Source organism: Rhineura floridana, chromosome 1 (assembly GCF_030035675.1).
Source record: "Rhineura floridana isolate rRhiFlo1 chromosome 1, rRhiFlo1.hap2, whole genome shotgun sequence".
Classification (NCBI taxonomy): domain Eukaryota; kingdom Metazoa; phylum Chordata; class Lepidosauria; order Squamata; family Rhineuridae; genus Rhineura; species Rhineura floridana.
The window spans coordinates 239,818,311-239,841,926 of NC_084480.1; the positions used below are offsets into that span (position 1 = coordinate 239,818,311).

The 23,616-nt window shown below is 40.3% G+C and overlaps 1 protein-coding gene across 12 annotated transcripts in view; it reads right to left on the minus strand.

Annotated features, from left to right (window-relative positions):
* PTPRM (protein tyrosine phosphatase receptor type M) overlaps window positions 1-23,616 on the minus strand; it is an 838,757-nt gene that overhangs the window by 337,444 nt on the left and 477,697 nt on the right. For all 12 annotated transcript variants that reach the window (XM_061595686.1, XM_061595700.1, XM_061595730.1 and 9 more), the window contains exons 10-11: window positions 22,422-22,623; window positions 20,796-20,898 (exon numbers count right to left, since the gene is read on the minus strand). In XM_061595686.1, the coding sequence (XP_061451670.1) occupies window positions 20,796-20,898; window positions 22,422-22,623 (305 nt within the window). The remainder of the gene's footprint in view (window positions 1-20,795; window positions 20,899-22,421; window positions 22,624-23,616) is intronic.

The window sequence follows — 23,616 nt, forward strand, 5'->3', positions numbered from 1 at the left end:
AGGCCGAATTAGGTTCATGGGCCAGAGGTTCTCCGCCAATCCACACTGAATATATTATATATGAATTCAATGTTTTCCTTCTATATAGTTATGAAAACACAAAGACATACACAAATTTTGAGGTCAGCTTATGATACATAATTTCCAGAATTCCAGACACGTTTAGTTTAAGAGATGTGAAACTAACAACTGAAAATCATATTTGAACTGATGCAACAATATGGACATTACATAGATCTGAGTGTGCACTACTTTCAATATTTTTTCTCAAAACAGAGAAAGTCAAAACAGGTATTAATTGTTCTTATGTACACATTTTTTAAAAAACAGAATTCCATTACATATGGGATGTCTTATGTATCATAGTTATACACCTTTCTATTTTTTGTATCAGTGCAGAAGCATTTCAAGACCTTTTGTGTGTGATAGGATAGGAAGGAATGACAGCTTGCATTCTTTTTGCAATGCTGCTAAATAAGGGTAAGGATAGCTGTTCCACAACCTCTACCCTGTGTCTATGAAGTCAACCTAAGCATTCTTAAAAACACAAAAGTGCATTTGGTTACCACAGTTAGGAAGATTTTAAAAACAGTGGGACCATGAATAACTGTAGTAATGATGTACATACTTGAATTAACTGCATTCATCAGACATTTCACTGTATTCTAGTGCCACTCTACAGAAAGCTGCTTTGGAGGGAACCAAAATTTACAACAATAATCAATATATGATAAGCACAGCAAATCTATAATTGCAACTTTGTCAGTGCTTGGTCATTCCTTTTCACTACTTATAGAACTTTGTAAAGTAGCAATATTCAGGTGCTCTACCAAAATTCAGTTTAACACATCAGTTCCATTTATTAAACATCAGAAAGTGCAATAAGCAGCCCGGTAATCATTTTTACAAACTAGGACTGGGTCGTTGAAGTAATATTTTGCATACAAGTACTGCAAGAAATGAGAATTTTAAAGAGAGGTTTAAATTAACTGATTTTTAAATATATATATTTAAAAAGAAGTCACTTCTATGTCTTCAGAGAAAACATGACTAGGTTCCTCTGCCAGTCTCAGAAATCATTGACTTAGAAATTGTTCACCTAAGTCCAGCAGATCTGAGAAACCTGCACTTGTACTTCCTTCTTCCTACAAGATTCCATGATAACCTGAGAAGCACTAACTTGCATATCTGCCCCATAGTGAGATGCATGTGTTCCCTATAGTACAGGGGTGATGAACCTGTGGCTTTATCTGAAGTGGCCTGGCAGTCCCCATCTTCCTCCCCATCACAGTGCTGGGCTGGGAGGACAGATTTCTCTTATCCCAGTGCAGCACTGCAATGGGGTAGAAAATCACCCAACTGCAACGCTGGGATTGATGAAGAAGTATAAACCTTTCCACCAAGCCCAGCACTGCAATGGGATGGAGGAATGGACCCACTGTAGTGTAAACTTCTTGCCTGAGAAGTTTAAACCTCTTTCACCTAGCCCAGAGGTGCCATGGGATGATTTCCCTATCACAGTGCTGTTGAAGAGGTTTAAAACTCTCCACCAAGCACAGTGCTATAATGGGGGTGAGTGTATTGTCTGTCTGTGAATGTGTGTGACAGAGTGTGAGAGAGCAAGAGTATGCTGTGTACCTGCATGTGTCCTGAAGACACACTTGTTTCCTCAGGTATTTGCAGGATATTAGTGCTGAAGCCTGGTGTGACTTACTGTTTTACTGCTTGTCGATACTGTGATGTATTTCTGTATCTTATTTTATTTGTAACAAAGAAAAGTGGGTAACAAATATTTTAAAAAATAAAAAGTGAGTGTGAGCTGTATGCATGCATCTGTATGTGTGTATATGTGGTGAATTTGTATGCTGTATGCATGGGTTTCTGTGCGCTGAATGTGTGGTGTGTATCTTTGTGTGTACATGAGGGGGCACAGCCAATCTGACTGCAACCAGTTGCACATGCACAATGGCACATGACCCTTGGAGGGTTGGCCATCCTTAATGTGGCCCTTGAGCAGAAAAAGGTTAGCCACCCCAAGAAGTCATTAGGTAAGGCAAATTGATGGGTGTCTGGCAATTCTGCTGGGACAATATCTACCCCCAAACACTGAAAAAATCAACAGTTACTTCCACTACTGGATTAAAAAACAGCAGGACTCTTACAGGGGAGAGTTCTGGGGTTCTGTGTTACAACTCTGCTAGCTTCCAGTCTCTGCTCACCTAATTCCCCACAGAGTTAGCACATATTTATAGCCTAGTTAAAAACACTAAGGGTTGGATTCAAGGTACCTTTCAATTTGCAGAAAGGACTTTGCAGAAATGATTTCCCACTGCCTTCTTCGGCAGCCCCCTGAAAATCTATTCCAGAGGCTTGGTGGTGCCTCTGGAATAGCATGTACAATGGCACAGCAGTTTGGAGAGGAAATAATCAAAAATACACAGGAGCCTCTGCTAAATCAAAGGCACTTGTGTACAAGAATAACTCCTGTGAATGATATTAACATGGGGTGAGTTTAAGATTAGTCAGAATCCCCCCAAATCAGAACACACAAATTTAATAAACCAAAAAGCTAAGATCGTTGAAACATAGATCACTGAAGGGAATAAACATAAAAATGTTGGTTCTAACCTTTAATACTTACCCATAATTAGCAGTTAATTTAAAATATATGGGGCTTAAGAGGATCCAGAGTAAAAGGCAACAGTTGAGCCTAAAATCAAAAGGCTATCTCTGCTCTCCTAGCAGAAGGTGCAGCAGGGAATCAAGGGAGCATATCTTAATCAAAACTGCAGATCCTTGCCACAAGACTTGGTTGTATATTGTTTAGAATGTCCTGAGAAATTCACTCAACTTGCTTTAGGACAGCCTTTCCCAACTAGTGGGCCACCAGATGTTGTTGGACCACAATTCCCATCTTTCCTCACCACCGACAATGCTGGCTGAGGCTGATGGGAGTTGTGGTCCAACATCATCTGGTGGCCCACTAGTTGGGAAAGGCTGCTTTAGGATGTCAAGCAGTGGTGAAACAAGGTTAATTAATCATAGCCTCTCAGCAAAGCAGGCTGGCGGGATGTTTGGCTGAAACAAGTCAGGTACAAGCGTACAAATTCCACAGGATTTCTTCTTTTAACTAGTTGCCATATCCCTTCATGTCCATTTATCAAGGCACTTCAGCATCTCTAAGAAAGAAGTGGGAGTTCCTGATTTGAATGTTACATAGTAAGCATGCATAGCTATTACAGCTGATATCTGTAAGGTATCAGCTCACATGTTCTATTTCACATACTGAATACAGATATGTAGCTCAATGTAATAAGGGTATGAACCTACACTTACTTAACTTTAATGGAATTACTGTGGCTAAAAGCTATTTTGCTCATAATAAGCCACTGATTTCTAACAAAACAATTGTCTCATATACTCTGTTAAAGTTAAAGAGCTATTATCTTGTCCATGGTTGCAATCTGTAAAGGGTAACTATGTGTAAAAAAGAAAACTTTTATTTCCAGGAAACCTGAATTCTCGAGGCTTTAGGGTTCTTTCAAATAATGCTTTAGATTTCAATGAAAAGTTTTAACACAGTAGCAATTTATTTGGAGCATAGAAATAAAACATATTTTCAATGAATTTATATTTCTGACACTTGCAACAATGCACAGATAATTTCAAAGATTTTAAGTCTATTTTATGTCTTGGGTTAATTTCCCTTTTTATAAGAACACTGAAAATTGCTCAGAGTATTAATAGAAGCAGAACAAAGCACCATCCTTATTGTTGAAATCTCAAATGTTCTGGTTGCCAAGATAATTCATTTAAGAGGCAACTCTGAATTCTAGAGAAATAGTACTCTAAAAAACAAAAGCAACCAAACAATACAATCAAGACATCATAATCTTTACAAGTGACATTTAAAACCAGCTTTTGCATTTCTGGAAATATATGTCCTCCCCAGAAGCATTCAGGATATAAGAGAGGTTCAAACCTTGAAATGGCAGGGAAGACTCTGAAATGATAGTTGTGACACTAATTTATGGGAAGAGCAAAACCCCTAACCTATTGATTTATGGGTCTAGCTTTTTGGGAGACAATGGGTTATATCCAACGAAGCCATCCCATTTGTGCAAGGACTTCTGCTTCTGCAAGGGAACTTCCCCTCCCACTCCTTGAACCCCCTCTGCTCCAGAGGAAACCCCAAAGCAGATATGGGAGGTGCACAGCGGAGAGAGGGAGGGGAAGTTCCTTTTGCAAATGGGACAATTTCATTGGCTACAACCCAATGTTTCTAATGTGATGTCTCTCTAGAACAGCCTTCTCCAGTCTGGTGCCATCAAGCGGCTTTGGACTACAACTCCCATTATCCCTGACCAATGGGCAAATCTATCAATTTTGATTTCTATTAGTTTCTTATTTTTCTACCCTTAAGTTCAGTTCTCCACATTTCATCATCAGTTTGTAATTAAAAAAAAATCCTCGTGAAAATTCATTAGCATTTTAGTGCAATTTTCTCCTGATACACACATTTTCGTAGTGAATTTTATCTTATTTATTTATTATGTACATGTTTGATTTTATTTTTGTAAGCCGCCCTGAGTGCCCTATTATAGGGTAGAAGGGTAGGATAGAAATATTTTAAATAAATAAATAAATATTTTCCCCTAATATAATGCAATTGTGTATGTTCTTTTCACCAATATATGCTTGTTTATGCACACTTTACCCTAGTATGTGAATTTTGTTTTACATATTACTTGGCTGAAGAACTGCATTACAAAATTCAGAGAAGTGCGTCAAAGGATGGCTGTGTTTCAGTTGGCTTATTGCAGGTGTAGGGAACAGCTTTGGCTGTGTGCACCTGTTTTCAGCAGGGGAACAGGCATGCACAGACAAACTGAGCAGGACTGAACTCTCCATTCACCAGCTGATGTCATCTGATGGACAGACAGGTGTGGTTTAGGCAAAATGGCCTTACAGACCAACTTGGACTCCCTGGAGAACCAAGACTGGTCTTCAGGCTAGAGATTCCTCACCCCTTATGTGAGGGGTATGGGGATACCTCAGAAAGTATGGATTTGTACTTTCATATTTAAATGTGAACTGAATCAAATTTCTCTTCCATCCCTATTCCTGACCATTGGCCATTTTGGCTGGGACTAATGGAAGTTGTAGTCCAAAACATGTGGAGGCCACTGGATTGGTGAAGGCTGCTCTGGACAGTGCAGATAAGATTGCAGGGCTGGGATGTATAGTACTTCTATAATAAGGCAGAGACTTTCCAGCAACAAAACCCAGAAGTCAAGCCCTAATTATAAAACATTACTGGGAATACACTATGGACTACACCAGTTATTGTGAGGACAGAACCCAAGAAAAACAGCTGATGTTTCATCATCAAATGAAGTAAGAGATAAACTTGTATGGAACGTGATGCTTGGTTACAGTCATAAGAATCTATACTTCTGGCTTTTTTCCCCCTCTACAGAAGTCTGTGCACAGTTTCCTGGTACAGATTTGCTACTTACAACACAGAATATGATTGCAATATTTCTCTATACATAATCTAGTTGAGCAGATTAGCTTTTATTTAGTAGTATTTTACAACTGCAAACCTTGTTGGAAATAGCAGTGATTTTTCTTCCACTAATGTGAAGGGCATCACAGAGAGGAAGGTTTTAATGGCAAAAATCCCACAGGGTTACTTGCATGAGACTGCTGCTATAAAGAAAGAGTCTTGTGTTGGACTTATGAAGTAAGCTCTTGCATACAAAAACTCAAACTGAAATAAATTAGTCTTTAAAATGTCACAGGACCCTATGTCTTCTTTCAGGGTAAACTTCATTAAGATGAAGACTCTATCAGTCTTCTATACGGGAAAACAATGTTCCATCTTTTCCTTTTTTGGTGATGAAATTTATTTGAATGGGTTGACTAAACTACTGTATATTATAGTGAGCCTAAGAAAAGCTTAAGGACACAGGGTTGTATCCAGTTGGTGTCCCTCCACTGATAGAAGACACTAGTGAAAGCTTCAGTCAATGAAACATGGATCAAGGCGACTTTCAACAATTCTCCCTCTCCCTCTTGTGCCACTTCTCATGCTATTCTGAAGGGTTCCCCAATGCACCAGAGCAGATTGACAAGCTACAGTGCTGATCCCTATTCTGCTGGATCAAAGAGGTTTCTGTCAGCATCGGGACACCAATTATCTGAAACATAGGAAGCTGTCACATACTGAGCCAGACCACTGCTCAATCTAGTTGTCTACCGTAACTAACCATGGATAACTAGGGTTTCTGATAGGAGTCTTTCCCAGCCCTAGCCCATGCGAGGGATTGAACTTGGGACTTTCTGATGAGTTCATCTATGTGTTTATCATCTATGACCCATATAATCTTTTAGGGGTGTATTTGATTCATGCATATCACTGATGTACAGTGTGCAGCTGTGTCCTGATACACAATTCCTTCATGGTTCCCTTCATGCATGAGATGTCTAGATTAATCTCAGTGAAATGTCCAAGGTTTAGAGCTCCAAAATATAACTGTAGAATCTCCAGTACAATCATTGCAGTGAATTAAATTATGTTCAAGTTAGCACCTCACCCTGTGAACTTCTAACCTTCTTTATGCGAGTATGAAAAGGTTAACTAACTGGGGATGAGGAGGAATCATTCCTAGGTTATACATTTTTTTAATGTGCTGGAATAAGAACATTTGCATTTGTGAGATAAATCATATTAACATTTTAAGCAAACCACAAAAACAATATTTGCTAGATTTATTTTAATCCTGCATGTCCATGGATATCCTGCATATCCACAAACAAGTCTGGATACCTGACTGATATTAATGTGTCTATAATCGTGTCATTGTTGAGAAACCATTATGAGCAATTGAAAGATTTGCAAATTCTAAATATTTGAAATATTTGAAACCAAGGGTAAAAAACACCATCCCACTTTCACAACCCCCTTTGCAGACTATGAAAGAAAGAAAAAAATTCAGGCAATATTCAAAATTTACCTGGTGTGTGTGTGCTTAATGGCTGGTTGACTGCAATACAAAGTTATTGTTGAATGAGTCTTTACATGAAGGGTTGGCGGCTATTGCTCTTAAAGAGATGGAAGTGCAACTGCTCTTTAAAAAACCCACTCTGGACCTAGGGGTGAGTGAGAATTACCATTCAGTCAGAAATATTAAGGGTGTGCATTGACTCTGTGTACTTCTTAAAGTACCAAGCAAACAGGGGTGATTTGGGTACAGTCTTCACATGCCTGAGTTGGACTGTGCTGTTAACAAGGCATCTTCAGTCAGATCCTTAAGGTCCCAAGTCACTCTGTGGACTTCGATAATGCTGCATTTTTACAGCGATCACCACATTTTTTATAAAAGCAAAACCAAGCTGACTAGGGTAATGTTCTGAGCTCAAGTGGGGAGGGGGTGGAGAGCTGGGGGGATATTTCATTGAATGACAGAATGGACTGCCGACTTATGGCGACCTTATGAATAGGGTTTTCATGGTAAGCGGTATACAGAGGTGGTTTACCATTGCCTTCCTCTGAACCTCTGTTTAATCACAGTGATTTCCCCCCCAGGGCATTCCAATCATAGTGATTTGGGAGAGGGATCTTGAAACTGTGTGTGTTGTTCATGTGAATCCATGTTTGTTTTCTCCGCCAACACCCCTTCTCCTATATAATCAACAGCAACATCTAGAGCCTATATCCCCAAAAATCTGTGGTGGAGGACAGAAGCCCACTTTCCACCACCAATGACCCTTGGGGAAACAGGGTTCTTCCTAGGAGGATATTTTCCCCACCCCAGTATTTCCTAGGGTCTTTCCCCCCCACTTCTTTCCCTATGCAAGTCAATGCAGAGATCTCTGTTTCCCAGGGAGAAGAGTCTGTATCTGTTGTAGGGAGGCAGAAGCTCACCTTGCACCATCAATCCTTGGGGGAGAAAGACACTTGCTAAGGAGGAGACATTTACCCCAACCCAGTCTTTTCTGGGGACCTAGTCTCTTTTTCCACCACCACTCCTACTCCTCTCCTGGATTTCTACTGTATCCACTCCAAATTGGCAAAGTCTGTCCTTGTAAGAGGACCACTGCAGTTATCATTCTGAAATTTGGCAAGCTTTGCTCCATCAGTAGGGGTGACCATGCCTGTATACTGCATGGCTCTGGCTGATAATATTTTTTTCTTTTTTAAAAAACTTTTTTTTAAGATGACCTGCACAAAACCCACTAGATGTATCTGTATCCTAAGAGTGGAGGCTTAATCCACTCTGGCAGAGTTCCTATGTCTGCAAAACTATTCCACTTCTGTGAAAAGGGAAAACACGGTATACCTGTTTTTAGATTCTCCACTATAGTGAATGGGGGGTGGACACAGATTTTTGCTTTTAACAGATCTAATTCAGTTCAGAATAATGAGTTGAGTTGGAACGAATTGACTCCAAAACAGACCGGGCTACTTTCCAAAGCTACAGAAACAGATGCAAGTCAATTCTTGTGGTCACTGCACATACCTAGCAAGTATCCCCTTTTGGGGGAAGGCATTCAAAAAGGTGATCGCTGCCCAACTGCAGGTGCTGTTGGAGGAAATGGATTGGCTGAATTCTAATTTTGTCTAATCTGGGGGCTGAATTGGTCTTGGTCGTTTTGCATCCTAAGATTGGGAGAGAGAAAGGGAAAATACAGCGTTGTTGCTTGTTCTTGATCTCTGCAGCATTTGATACCATCAGCCATGGTATCCTGCTGGACTGGCTCTGTGGGTTGAGAATGGGAATGTTACAATAGTTTGGCTCGTACCTTTATGAACTATGAACAGCATACCAAATAACTTCCAATGTGTGTCCCTGATTTGAAAAATACATTTTTGATCCCAGTGCTTCCAAAAGAGAAGGTTGTATCAGATGCAACCTTGCTCAAGTAATGTACTGAATAAACAAATTTTAAAGGGCCTCTCTTATTGACATATAAGAGGAGGTTGGAATTCCAGATAGCTTCCCAAATGCCTTCTTCAAAAGCCCCTTCTAAGTCTACTGGACAGGCCTTCATGTAGAGTGAATTAATTAGTATACTTTTGATAAAACAGCCCTTGAATTGTTATTGTAGAAATGAAAAAGTTCACAATATGCTTATGGACCACCACCCGAGTACTAGGCAAAAAGAACTGTCTAAACTGAATATATTGGTATGAAGTAATTACATTATGTTGAGCTCTCTAAGCTATCCTCATTGTAACAATGAAAAAATCCATTTCTAAATTTGTATTTTCCTTGGAAAAGTAAAACCCATGAAGTCATTTTGTGCTTCAAAAGAGGGATTCCTCCAAGTAAGTGACATACTATGGGTAAAAGGATATTCTAGAGGGATGGAGAGCCCTTTTGATGTCAAGGCTGCATTATTTTGGGAGAAATTGTTTAGGACCTGCATATCAAAGATGGTCACCTATTTTCCTTCTTCCACCACCTCCTCTCTCTTTCTCTCTCCCCACATGAGCTGTACTCTGAGATATATTTTTTTAAAAAAATTAAGAGTGGTACAGAACAAATAAATAATGCTGAGGAAAAAGGTCTCACTCAAGCACATGGGTCAGCACAGTCATTAACCAAAATGGAGACAATAGTCAAGAAATCAGAAGGCTAGGACTGGGGAGGACAGCTATGACAGAACTAGAAAAGGTCCTCAAATGCAAAGATGTATCACTGAACACTAAAGTCAGGATCATTCAGACCATGGTATTCCCGATCTCTATGTATGGATGTGAAAATTGGACAGTGAAAAAAGGGGATAAGAGAAAAATCAACTCATTTGAAATGTGGTGTTGGAGGAGAGCTTTGTGCATACCATGGACTGTGAAAAAGACAAATAATTGTGTGTTACAACAAATTAAACCAGCACTTCACTAGAAGCTAAATTGATGAAACTGAGGTTATCACACTTTGGACACATCATGAGAAGGCCTGATTCACTAGAAAAGACAATAATGCTGGGGAAAACAGAAGGAAGTAGAAAAAGAGGAAGGCCAAACAAGAGATGGATTGATTCCATAAAGGAAGCCACAGACCTGAACTTACAAGATCTCAACAGGGTGGTTCATGACAGATGCTCTTGGAGGTCACTCATTCATAGGGTTGCCATAAGTCATAATCAGCTTGAAGGCACATAACAACAACAAGCACATGGGAACTTTTTTCTAAGTCTAATTGCCCCATGGAGGTGATTTTGTATGGCGGGGGGGGTTGCAGCAAACAGGGACAGAAGGAAAATTGCACCCTGGGAAGTAATTTGGATTGGGAAAAAATATACTGTTTGCACACATTCTTTGTTAGTCTTACTAACAAAGTAAAACTGACAAAACTGCTATGTTTGGGCTGGGAAAGGCTGAGGAAAGGAGACCATGGGCCAGATCCAAAAGACCCCATGGGCCACATTCAGTCATAGGCCAATGGTTCCCCATCCCTGCTTTAAAGTCTGTTTGGGGCAGTCTTTCCTCTGGCACCAGTTCAAGGAATCTAATTTACCTCTTATTTTACATTTGAGTGCTAGCAATGTTTTGAACCTCTTGCTATGGGCTTGGAGAGCAACTTACCAAAAACTTTTCATGTAGTTTCCTGTGACCAGTGCATTAAAATGTGCACATGAACAGTCATATAACTTTCCAACAAGTCATTATAACACACCTATCATACTCAATCTGTATAAAAAGAATAATTAATTCTAGTCACTGCGAAATTCAAGGACAAGTTCTATTGCATAACAAAAATGAATTACAACATTTTACAATGTAAGCAATTACTGCACTGTTCCTTCAATGTAACTGGAATTGACTGTTAGGCAATAAATAAGAATTCTTGTTTGCCATACAAGAGTGACAATTATGGGCATCAATAAAGCTCCATCACTTCTACATCACATACTTGCTCAACCATGTTTTGGGTTATTGTGTATGTTGTAAAGCTATAATTCAGAAATAGTTTGAAGACAATGATAGCAAGAGATGACCCTGTACTTTAACCTGCAAGACTATAACTTTACAGAACCCTAAATAATGTCTGTCAAATAAATGAAAACTGAAATACATGATCATGACAAACAATGCAATTTTTGCAGGAAACTGAGCCTACCAATTCTACATTTAAAAAAAAATCAAAATAAGGTAACCATTATTATGGTATGTAAGCAAAAACAAAGGTTTAATTCAAAAGTAATTTGATAAGCGTCAGGCAATGCCAATCAGAGTAATTTTATTAACTACTATTCTGTGACCACAACAACTCTAGATATCCTTTTTCAAAAATATATTTTTGCTGCAATCAGTATGTACACATTTTTTCAAATGTCCAGAATATTCCCAGGTAACCTTTAAAGCTTCAGGTGTAGCCAATCTGGTGCCCTCTAGATGTTGTGGACTATAATTCACATCACCCCAAACCCTTGGCCATGTTGGCTGGGGCTGATGGGAGTTTTAGTTCAAAGCATCTGGATGGCACCATGATGACTACCCCTGATTTAGAACACACTTGCCATGCTTCCACTTAGTTGAATGCTCCTTACTTTTAAAGGACTCACTGCATATAGAAAAAAGGATGCTAAGAAGAAGCATCCTTCAAGCCCTCCCTCATTTTCTATGTCTATGGATTTGGGTGATTTGGGCAGGGGACATTCAATAAGCTTCAGCATTTAGTAGTACTATCCAGGAACAATTTTACCACGTGGATAGGCACTGTCTGTTAATCAGTGAAAGTAGTAGCTACATGTTAGAGAATGGAAGTGACCAATTTCCTTCACTTTCTACTCCACTAAATAGTGCCTGCTATAATCTAGATCTCATTACTACTATTTACATCTATGTTTGACAGTTATCAATCAGCAAGTCTTTCCTTTCATGCCTGAGCAATGATTCTTCACAAACTGGCAACTACTCAGTATTGAACAATAGCAGGGAAGTTGGCAAATATGCCTGCACTGTCTAAAATTGCAGTCCTGGCATGGAAAGAAGATAGGGACACTAAAGTACATCTTGTGGCTCTTAAATCAAGAAGGCTGTGGAATATGATAATTTGGTGTGAATATGACATAGTTTCTGTTATCATGCAGATGCCTACATAACTGCCATATCAGTTTGAGGTGTATATCCTGGTGTTGGATTGAGCATCATATTAAAGTCTGTAGAAAGGTGCAGAGTGCATGGGCCAACTGTGCATGCATGCACGCACACACACACACATACTATACAGGATAGCAGATAAAATGGTAAAAACATTTAAGCAACAATCAAAGGATACAAGACCAATGTAATTTTTACCCAACACTGATGTCATATCAAAGACCAGGCCAGTCAAGTATCCCATGGTGGAGAGACCTAGAATCTTAGTGTCACAACCAAGATGTCCCTGCCTGTGCATCTGTTTCTACCATTGGAACATGAGTAAGACCTTTACCAGAGACCTACTGGATGGGCAGGATCATGCATCATGAGGTAGTCCTTTAACTGTAAGTATTCTGTTCCTAGACTGCTTAGAGCTTCAAAGTAATGGATAGCACTTTGGATTAGTCTTCAAAACCAGCAGGATGTCCAAGATCTTAGTACAGCAGTGCTGTCACAAACTCTCATTGCTGTATTTTATGTAAGTTGAGGTTTTCTGACACTTTTCAAAGGCAGCCTCAAGAACAGTACCCTGGAGTAATCCACAATGGATGTGACTAAGAGATTTGCAACAGTGGACAGATTTGCCAACTCTATATTATAAGTAATAAATAAATAGGCTTTTGGCCCTTAATGTGAAGAGTTTCAGGAATTGGTGACCTCTTTTAGAGGGACAGGATCTGCAGACCTATCCTTTATTTGTACAGAAATGTTTCTAGGTTTTTACTAGTTGTTTAACTAGTTTTAATGTAAGTCACTTTGGGCCACTTCTGTGAGGAAACATGACTAACAAATATAATAAATAATAATTCTCTAGGAGAGAATGTTGCTGATGCATCAGACTAAGCTGAGCAAAAGTAGTCCTGGACTAAACTGTCAGCTAGGAGTAATCAGAGGGCTGATTTTTAGTTGTGCTAACCTTTTGTATTCATTGATTAGATGGCATAATCTGGCTAATAATTTGTAATTTTTATGGTGGTTACTTTTTGACAGATTATTTTGTGTCCTAATGGTATGCAGCTGGAAAATCTATGGTGCACTGCATCAAGAGGAAAAAATGCCCCATGCAGGAAAACACATGGTGAAAACATCTGATGCCTCAAGTTAAAGCGAGCAAGCAATGCATAAAACAACAGAATTAACTATAAGTATTCAATAAGGATATAACTATAAGGATGGAACTGACTGAAATTCAAGTTAGCTGAATTTTCCTTAAAAATCTGCCTCTTATAGCTAAGAAAATGGCAGCACAATTCCTTCTACCAGTTACATCACATGGTGAACATATAGTTCTGCTTGCTGATGAGGATGAAAAAACTAAAATAAAGCAATTAATTAGAACTCCAAAATGAGCCCCAATTAGGAGGGAATGTTCAACCATAACTTAAATGACACAAGATATTTGATTCCTCTCTCTTTCCTTACCCGACACATTCCACACATCTGGGGTTTTTCCCAACCCTCTGGAGAAGATTTCAGGGGCCACATGGGAGGGGAGAGGACAGGGAGGGAAAGTTCCAGTGCTCAAGTGTAAGTCCTTGTGCTAATGGAATGACTTCATTGGATGCAATGCTCTCAATTTTTCTTAAGTATGGATATGATCACATTATTTATATAATTTACAAATAGGTGACTAATGACAGCAAAAATGAGTAAGCAGTATTAATTTAGAATAAAGTATATGCTTCTGAAAAGGATGGCAAAATGTGGGGAAAATTTGCATTTCAAATGTGGGGAAAATGGGGGACATGTGGGGAAAACTTATATTTTTGAAATTATTCCAAAACAAAAAACAAACAAAAACAGAAGCATAATTTAAATAATCTGTCTGAATATTAAATTGAAGAAGCATAATTTCAAAGTCTCTTTTGAAAACTAAATGCCCAAATAACAGTTTTGGCAGTCTCATGACTCCATGCTATTTGGTTATATTAAATCTCTGTTAATAGACACTGCAATAATCAATGAAACTACGCTTGCAAAGTCTAATGGAGTTTGATTTTCTGAATTTATGTTCACTTTACATTAACTGACAGCTGGTTCCAGAAGATTCTTATAAATCCAATTTCATTTAAATAAGTCATGCTGCTAAGCAATAATTTTTTGAGTATGTTGGAAGTGTAATTGTAATAGACTGGATCCAAACAAGGTTTAAACAGAAAGCCACAATCTTATTTTATATTTTCCCCAACTGTAAAGAGAAAAGGTGATAAAGCTGTAAAACAAGCAATCCTAGGCAGTAATGTGCTAGAATTTGTGCTTATGCTCTCTCCCTTTCTCCCTCTATCCATCAGAGGAATTAAAGATTTTTATGTGACAGAGCTGATGTGTTGATCAATAAAACGACAACAACCATTTACACTGAAATGTTTAGCACAGTTCCAAGAATCTGCATTAACCATGCTGGCTGGTTACTGCAGAATCAATAGACAGCCATTGCACTTAGTAAAGTGCATAAATAAAGTACAGCTACATTTTTCTACCCAACAACGAATACAGATTAAGGAAACAATCTACTGGGAACGTCTCTTACTCAAAGCCCCTTTGAGCAAGCACAAATATGATGTTCTTGTCTCCTTACTGTTCATTTCAATAAGGCTTGTGCTGAGCATGAAGTTCTTGTTGAACATTTGATAACAATACACAGAATATATATATATATATATATATATATTTTATTTATTTCTTAGTATATCATATTTTTGTAAGTCATCATGCTGTTATGATGTTACAGTGTGATAGCGGAGGCAGGGCAAGCCGGTGAGCTACATGGCCACATCCTGGGCCTGCGTGGCTGCAGCCTCAACATGATGCAGGGTGAGAGGCTGGTGGCAGTGGGAGTGGCCGCAGCAGCAGCAGTGTGAAGGCCAGGTGGCAAGTATGGTAGCCCATGGGAGGGCAGAGATGAGGATGGCCAATGGGGGCAGGGGTGGTTTTAATTTTTATTCTTATAAGCACTCTATAAGGTAGGCACAATATTCAACTAAAAAGTTATTTATATATTTATTTGTTTATTATTGCATTTATATCCCACTTTTCTCCAAGGAGCTCAAGGTTCTCCTCCTTCTCATTTAACCCCCACAATAATCCTGTGATTAGGTAGGTAAGGCTGAGAGGCAGCGGTTGGCCAGAGATTACCCAGTCAGCTCCATGGCTGAGTGGGGATTCGAACCTTGGTCTCCCAGGTCCTAGTCCAACACTTTAACCACTATACCACACTGGCTCTCCACTAGCGCAAGATGATTTGCCCCCTTCTTCCCCTGTGCAGGCCCTGTGCTGCCCCCAAATGTGCTCTGGAGGGTTTATTTATTTATTTTATTTATTTTATTAAATTTATATACCGCCCCATAGCCGAAGCTCTCTGGGCGGTTCACAACAGTCATACATCAAATACAATAAACCACATACTTAGACAATTTAAAAACAACTTTAAAATTTTTTAAATTCTTAAAAAAGTTAAAAACAATTTTTAACACATACTAAAATGCCTGGGAGAAGAGGAGAGTTTTAACCTGGCGCCGAAAAGATAATAATGTTGGCGCCAGGCGTACCTCATCAGGAAGATTGTTCCATAATTCGGGGGCCACCACTGAAAAGGCCCTTTTTCTTGTTGATATCCTCCGAGCTTCCCTATGAGTAGGCACCCGGAGGAAGGTCTTCGATGTTGAGCGTAGTGTACGGGTAGGTTCATATCGGGAGAGGCATTCCATCAGGTATTGTGGACCCGAACCATATAAGGCTTTATAGGTTAACACCAGCACTTTGAACTGGGCCCGGAAACATATAGGCAGCCAATGCAAGCGGGCCAGAATCGGTGTTATATGTTCGGACCGCCGGGTCCCTGTTATCAATCTGGCTGCTGCATTTTGTACGAGCTGCAGTTTCCGAACCGTCTTCAAAGGCAGCCCCACGTAGAGCGCATTGCAGTAATCTAATTTAGAGGTTACCAGAGCATGAACAACTGAAGCGAGGTTCTCTCTGTCCAGATAGGGACGTAGCTGGGCCACCATCCGAAGTTGGTAAAAAGCACTCCGTGCCACCGAGGCTACTTGTGCCTCGAGTGACAGGGATGGTTCTAAAAGAACTCCCAAGCTACGAACCTGCTCCTTCAGAGGGAGTGCAACCCCATCCAGAACAGGGCGAACATCCACCATCCGGTCAGAAGAACCGCCCACTAACAGCATCTCAGTCTTGTCTGGATTGAGCCTCAGTTTGTTAGCTCTCATCCAGTCCATTGTCGCAGCCAGGCATTGGTTCAGCACATTGACAGCCTCACCTGAAAAAGATGAAAAAGAGAAGCAGAGCTGCGTGTCATCAGCATACTGATGGCAACGCACTCCAAAACTTCTGATGACTGCACCCAGCGGCTTCATGTAGATATTAAAAAGCATGGGGGACAGAACTGACCCCTGTGGAACTCCATACTGGAGGGCCCGGGATGTCGAGCAATGCTCCCCCAGCACTACCCTCTGGAGACGGCCCGCCAAGTAGGAGAGGAACCACTGCCAAGCAGTGCTGCCAACTCCCAAATCAGCGAGTCTCCCCAGAAGGATACCATGGTCGATGGTATCAAAAGCCGCTGAGAGATCAAGGAGAATTAGCAGAGTCACACTCCCCCTGTCTTTCTCCCGACAAAGGTCATCATACAGGGCGACCAAGGCTGTCTCCGTACCAAAACCAGGCCTGAAACCCGACTGAAATGGATCCAGATAATCGGTCTCATCCAAGAGTGTCTGGAGCTGGTTGGCAACCACTCGTTCCAGGACCTTGCCCAGGAATGGAACATTTGCTACCGGCCTATAGTTATTAAGATTTTCTGGGTCCAGAGAGGATTTCTTCAGACGTGGTCTTACTACCGCCTCTTTCAGGCAGCTAGGGACCACTCCCTCTCTCAATGAGCCATTAATCACTTCCCTGGCCCAGCCGGCTGTCCCAATCCTGCTAGCTTTTATCAGCCAAGAGGGGCAAGGATCCAACCTAGAAGTGGTTGCACGCACCAGTCCAAGCACCTTGTCAATGTCCTCAAGCTGTACCAACTGAAACTCATCCAAAAAATCAAGACAAGGCCGAGCTCTGGACACTTCATTCGATTCAACTGCTATAACATTGGAGTCTAAATCCTGGCGGATGCAAGAAATTTTTTCCTGGAAGTGCCTAGCAAATTCATTGCAGCGGGCCTCAGATGGCTCCACCATGTCCCTAGGGCCAGAATGCAACAGATCTCGGACAATTTTGAAAAGCTCCGCTGGGTGGAAGATGGAAGATGTAATAGTGGCAGCAAAATATTGCTTTCTTGTTGCCCTCACCGCCCCTAAGTATAACTTAGTATAGGCACTTACCAGTGCATAATTGCATCCATCAGGAGTTCGCCTCCACCTGCACTCGAGCCGTCTCCTAGCCTGTTTCATCGCTCTCAGCTCCAGAGTGTACCATAGAGCTTTATGAGCTCTACACAGGAGAGGGCGTACAGGAGCAATCATGTCAACTGCCCAGGTCATTTCTGTATTCCACAGTTCAACCAGGGTTTCGACAGGAGCACCAGCCCTATCAGCCGGAAAACTCCCCAGAGCTCTTTGAAAATCACCAGAAGTCATCAGTCTCTGGGGGCGGGCCATCTTAATAGATCTCCCACCCTTGCAGAGGGGAAAAGCCGCTGTAAGTCTAAACCTCAACAAGCGTTGATCTGTCCATGACAAAGGGACTGATGTAAAACTCCCAACATTCAGATCACCATCCCCCTGTCCAGTTGCGAAAACCAAATCAAGAGTATGTCCTGCTACATGCGTTGGGCCAATAACATATTGTGACAGCCCCATGGTTGTCATGGAAAACATGAAGTCCTGAGCTGCCCCAGATAAGGCGATCTCGGCATGAATGTTGACATCTCCCAGCACCAACAGTCTGGGGGATCTCAACAATACATCCGAGACCACCTCCGTCAGCTCAGTTAGGGAATCCGTTGGGCAGCTGGGTGGGCGGTACACCAACAGAATCCCCAATCTGTCCCGTTGGCCCAACACAAGATGCAAGCACTCCAGCCCAGTAGTCACATGGACAGGGTGCTTGGAGAGGGAGATGGAATTCCTATAGACCACAGCAACCCCCCCTCCCCGACCCTCAGCTCTACCCTGGGGCTGAATCAAGTACCCGGGTGGGCACAGCTGGGAGAGACTAACTCCTCCCTGCTCACCCACCCAGGTCTCAGTTATACATGCCAGATCGGCTACCTCATTCACAATTAAGTCATGAATGAGAGAGATCTTATTATGTACCGATCTGGCATTTAGAAGCAACATCTGGAGATCCGAGAGCTGGCTGATAGGACAACCAACAGACCTGTGGTTGTGGGGGAGACCGGAACAAGGCACAGCCGTTAATTGCCTGGGCCGAGTTCCCCTCACCTGGCAAGTCTTCCGCACAACGCCATATCTCCCTCTACCTGTCACTACACCAATTTGGGCCCCCTCAAATCTTCCCACTCAGCTCTGAATCCTCTCTCCCAGGCACATGGTGCAAACCCAAGACTTACACACACAGTCCACACACACATTCACTCACATCACACACCACCACACTCTCACACAAACAAAAGCTGCAACAGATGCTAAAACAGCAATAATAGCAACTCTCCTGCCAAAAAAAATTGGGCAACGATGGTAACAGCCAGAGGGTTGGGGGTACATGGGGGAAGGAGAGGGGGACATCATTCAACTGCAAGAGGAAAAACCTTGCGCTGAGGGAGTGATCTGCTTAGCATTATGTTAAATACAACCCCACATTGTTATTATTGGAAGTGGTAGGCTGAGGAAAATAAATCATTTCCAAACCAATCCAGGTCACAGAGAAGCTGGGGGAGCCATTTTTTAAACAGAAATAAATAATGTTGAGGAGAAATGGTGGAGAATTCTGCTTCTCCCCGTCCCAGCCTTCTTCCTTAGTTTGTCACCTCTGAAGCTGCATTTTGTCAAACAAAATAAATAGAGGACAAACTGCATGGAACTAAGCACCATGGTTTGTCGGCACCTCTTAAGTTTATGATGAATATCAGATTTAAAATCACATACCTGTATAAGAACAGAATGTTTCCAAACTATAGTTGGCCTACCTGAATCTTTACTTGCAACTGATCCTATAGGTTCTCATTTTATTGTCAGTATCCTGAATGTGGGCAGAAGGGCAGTTGAAGCAAGTTAGCCTCAAGTTCTAAACAGAAATTGGTAATTAGCACAGATGAAGCCCCATGGTGATGGGTAGTGTTTTTGGATTAATGTTTCCCTTTACTATAATAATGCCAACTTTAGCTAAGTAGCATCCAGAATACCATCTGGTAATTTTACCTGGCATTTAAAAGCCAAATGAGCATACATCTAATAGAGAGCTCAAGCACTGGGGCATTTCTTGGCTCCAGCACTAAGTATTTTATTTCCTTTTCTGTAAAGATTTACATGGATTTTTACATATAATTTGCGTAATTAGAAAAAACAGGTTGGAAATTGGTTAACTCTAAATAGTAAAAATGGGTGAAATACACCTCACATGAGTGGACTCAGACTGCCCCTTCCTCTCCTGCCCTCTACAACCTCCACAACTTTGCACTGGAGCAATTTTGAAGGCATGTGGGGGGCTATGGGGGAGGAGAACTGGAAGTGTTGCTGCATGAGTGGATGTCTGCTCTTGAGTATGGACATTATTAGATACACACCTATTCATCAACATCATCATTTTGATAGTCTTTTAGAATTTGCAAAATGCTTGAGATATATTTCTTTTGCTTTTCAAGATATTTTAAAAGATTTTTTAAAATATGTTTTTAAGATGTTTTATTTTTATAATATTTTAAGATGTTTTATTTTTATAATGTTTTTAAGATGTTTTGTTTTTGAGATGTTTTTGGTGTTTTGTCCTTTGTTTGCTACCCTGGGAGCCTTCTGGGAAGAAGAGCAGGATAGAAGTTTAAATAACAATAACAAAAATAATTTTGTTGTAACCCATACAAAAATCCTGTAAAACAAGTTGATAGGGGCTGAGCAAGTCTTCCCAAAGACCATACTGAGCTCACTATAAAGCTAAGATCAGGAACTTTCTGATTCAAAGCTCAGACTCTTAGCCACCATACAACATCAGTTTTAAGGGCAAACTGTAAATCTTTAACAAAACAAAACAAAAAGCTGGGTTGTTCAAGTATATATATTTTTTCTTTTCAGTCTTGATGATGACAGATTATTGTTTTTAAATCTCCTAACTTGTCTTATCTGATTACCTGAAATAATGATGATTAAACCCATAGCAGGAAAAGAGAGAGTGCTTATTGAGAACATAGTAGTAGAGGATAAAAATAATGATGCACCCTTGAACTCATAACACTGCAGCAAGCAATTACCTTATAGAAGCAAAGAAGCCACCCACACAACAGCATTTCAGCTTTGTTTCTTATTTTCAGAGACTAAGCTTTGAAATCCTCTACACAATACAAAACACTTCTTTTCAAAGGACTTTCTCATCTCTTATTTAATTTAATCAGAGATAATGCAAACATGGATTTAAGCACTGATTGCTAAGTGAGAAAAAAAATCAACAGAAAACATTGTCAAGAAATTAATCAATTTTATTTTAATCTTGTAAAACTTCCCAAACACCACCATACCTGACTGGGGCGCCTCTGCTCTGTGCGGGTTTCAACAGAACTGTTACAGTACTGTCAGTTTGATTTAAAGGTGTTTCCAGTTCATAAGGTGGCATAGATGGTGCTAGAAAAACAAGAACAGAGGAAACAGTAGCTTTTATGTGATTTTTTAAAATCTTTTTTACAATCTTTTTTAAAAAATAGTAAAAATACTCTTCTAAAGGACAGAGATTGTTTAAGAGCAGATCCTTTTGCACACAAAAATATATCAATTGCTAAATCTTTAGTTAACAAAGTAGCCTATCAATAATAAGTTAAGCTATAAATTGTTACATACTATATGTATTAAGGCATTCACAGTGAACTCACACATAATATTAGTCTCATGTGAATTGTAGTTATCCATAACTGAAACTGCAGCCAGTTTTATCTCATGGATCACTGCGTTGGTCTGTTACACAAGAACAGAAACTAAACATGGGAATCAATTATTATCACTGTCGTAGTAATAGCCTTTCCTCCCAGGGTTTCACCATGCTTCCTGCATCGTCATAACAAGATAATGAGCGAAGACATAAGTAACTAAAGCCACCAACTAGTTTGTGGCAAGGAGTGGCAATTTGAACCTGGGTCTGCCATGTCATAACTAACTAATGTATTTGTTGTACCATACTAGGCCATCATGTGAAAGCAATCACATTTGAACTTATTACTAAGTCTGCCTGAAAGTCAATGGAGCATAAAACTTCTGAATACAACTGAATACTTGATTTGGCCTGCAAGGAAGTCTGAGGGGGCAATTTAAGTAGTCTGACTGTTGTTGCAGCAAATCTGAGAGATATGGGGGATGTTTGACTGGGAATCTGAACTGTTCTCAGCCATATTTCTGACCGGTAACTACTAGTCCTTTCAGCATAGGTTGTCAACCTGCAACAGATACAACTGTGAACTATGCTGAAAGGTCCAGTATACTAAATTCTCAGGGCAACTTGCATTTGGGGAGAAAAGCAATGGAATAATCACACAGGGTTGTTGTATAAATGTGTTGTACAAAGTTAACTGTCTTCAGATGCACAAAAATTGTTAAAATTCATACACATCCCTAAATACTGTAAGCTCATAAACAGTCCCAAATAAAAATAGATTTTTAACAAAAGGGGCAAATCACAGAAAATGTTTAGAAAAGAAAAATACTCTACACTGCAGCTATACTATATCAAAGTTGTCAAACTATAGGTAAACTGTTGGCGTGTGCGTGTATAGATCATACAAGGATGGAATCCAAGAGTCGCATAGAACAGGAATAAGCCAGGCCAGGCAAGTTTCTTGTAAGAGTCTTTACTAGGCAAAGACATTAGACACAGTTCTCTTCACAGACAGCTTTTCCCCCACACTGAGCTTTTCCAAGCATCCCACCTTATCAGGCTTCCCAGCCAGCTACTGACCTTGGCAAACCTGGCACTCTGTTCTCACAGCTTAACCCTTCTGCTTCAGGTTTCACTCTCTTTGCAAAAAACCCTGTCTGTGAGTCTCACAGCCTGCTTCACTGACCAACATAAACTGCCCAATGACGTTATCTAGCTCAAAACAGAAATGTTGCTTGGTTTTAAATAATACCTGATATCTTTGTTTGGTTTTAAATAATACCTGATATCTTTGTGGTGAACTGACTTGTAACAGGAAGCCCAAAACCTTTGGCTGTACTGGCTCTTATAGTGAAAGAGTAAGTAGTCCCAGGATACAGTCCAAAAAATAGGTAGTGTGTTTCATTTCCATGCTTTAAAACACGTCCACTTGGGTTGGATAAATCTATTTCTGGGTCAAAGGAGCTGACAGCCTTGTAGGTGATCTACAAAAGAAAAACAGAGTTATAAAATATCTTCAGCAGTTGGACAAAGATTGCATTTTTATCTAGCAAACCCTTCTGATGTGTGCACTGTCAGACATTTTATGATAAGTTATTTTACTCCCTTATACGCTTCAAATCTGGAATCCAATAAAGGAACACAGACTCAGACTTAGGAGCACCCAGATTACAACTGTAAAGGCTATGATTCAGACTTAAGCTAATACCCTTTAAATTGTTGGTTTTCATGTTGTGATTCTTTGGTGGAGGAACTGTGTTGTTGGTTTTACACAAAAAAATATAAACCAACAAAAACAGATTTAAAATGACAGGAGTATAGCTACATTTTAAGTAGTCTGCGTATAACTGCATTTTGTAATGAAAATTATTACTTGCTTTTAATGATAAGAAAAAATCTAGCAAATTCCCCATAAAGGACACAATACTGTTGTTATGATTATTATAAATAGAAACTAGATGGAAAGAGCTCTACTTGGAGAGTTGGACAATTGTAGATTATTTCTCCAAAACTGAAATAGTATGCTATAAGAACACCTATACTATCCTCCCTGTTTGAAGAAAACCAATATCTTATTCAACATCTCACTTTTGAAATTATCACAATCCAATATATGAATGATGTTCATAGTCATACGTGGCTTGCTCATGCTCTCTTCCATGACACTTTTAGGCTGCAATCCCATTAAACAGCTGAATAGAGCAATCTTAACTATAGGAAGCAGGTGTAACATGCTGGTGTAAGTTACCCCTATTCCAAACTTTGTTGACGAGCTGCTGGGAAGGCCTACTGCCAGCTCAGCCAACAGATGAGTGTGGGTCCAAATTTTGAGGATTGGGCCCTAGGCCAAATGACCAAGTGGAACAGGGTTTGGAATAGGTGAAAGCCTCTCCTTGACCCATCCCTGCCCTGGAACACCCCCTTTTTTAGACTTCTGCTGGTGTAGGGTCTGCCAGCTGAGCCACAGGGTGAGGGAC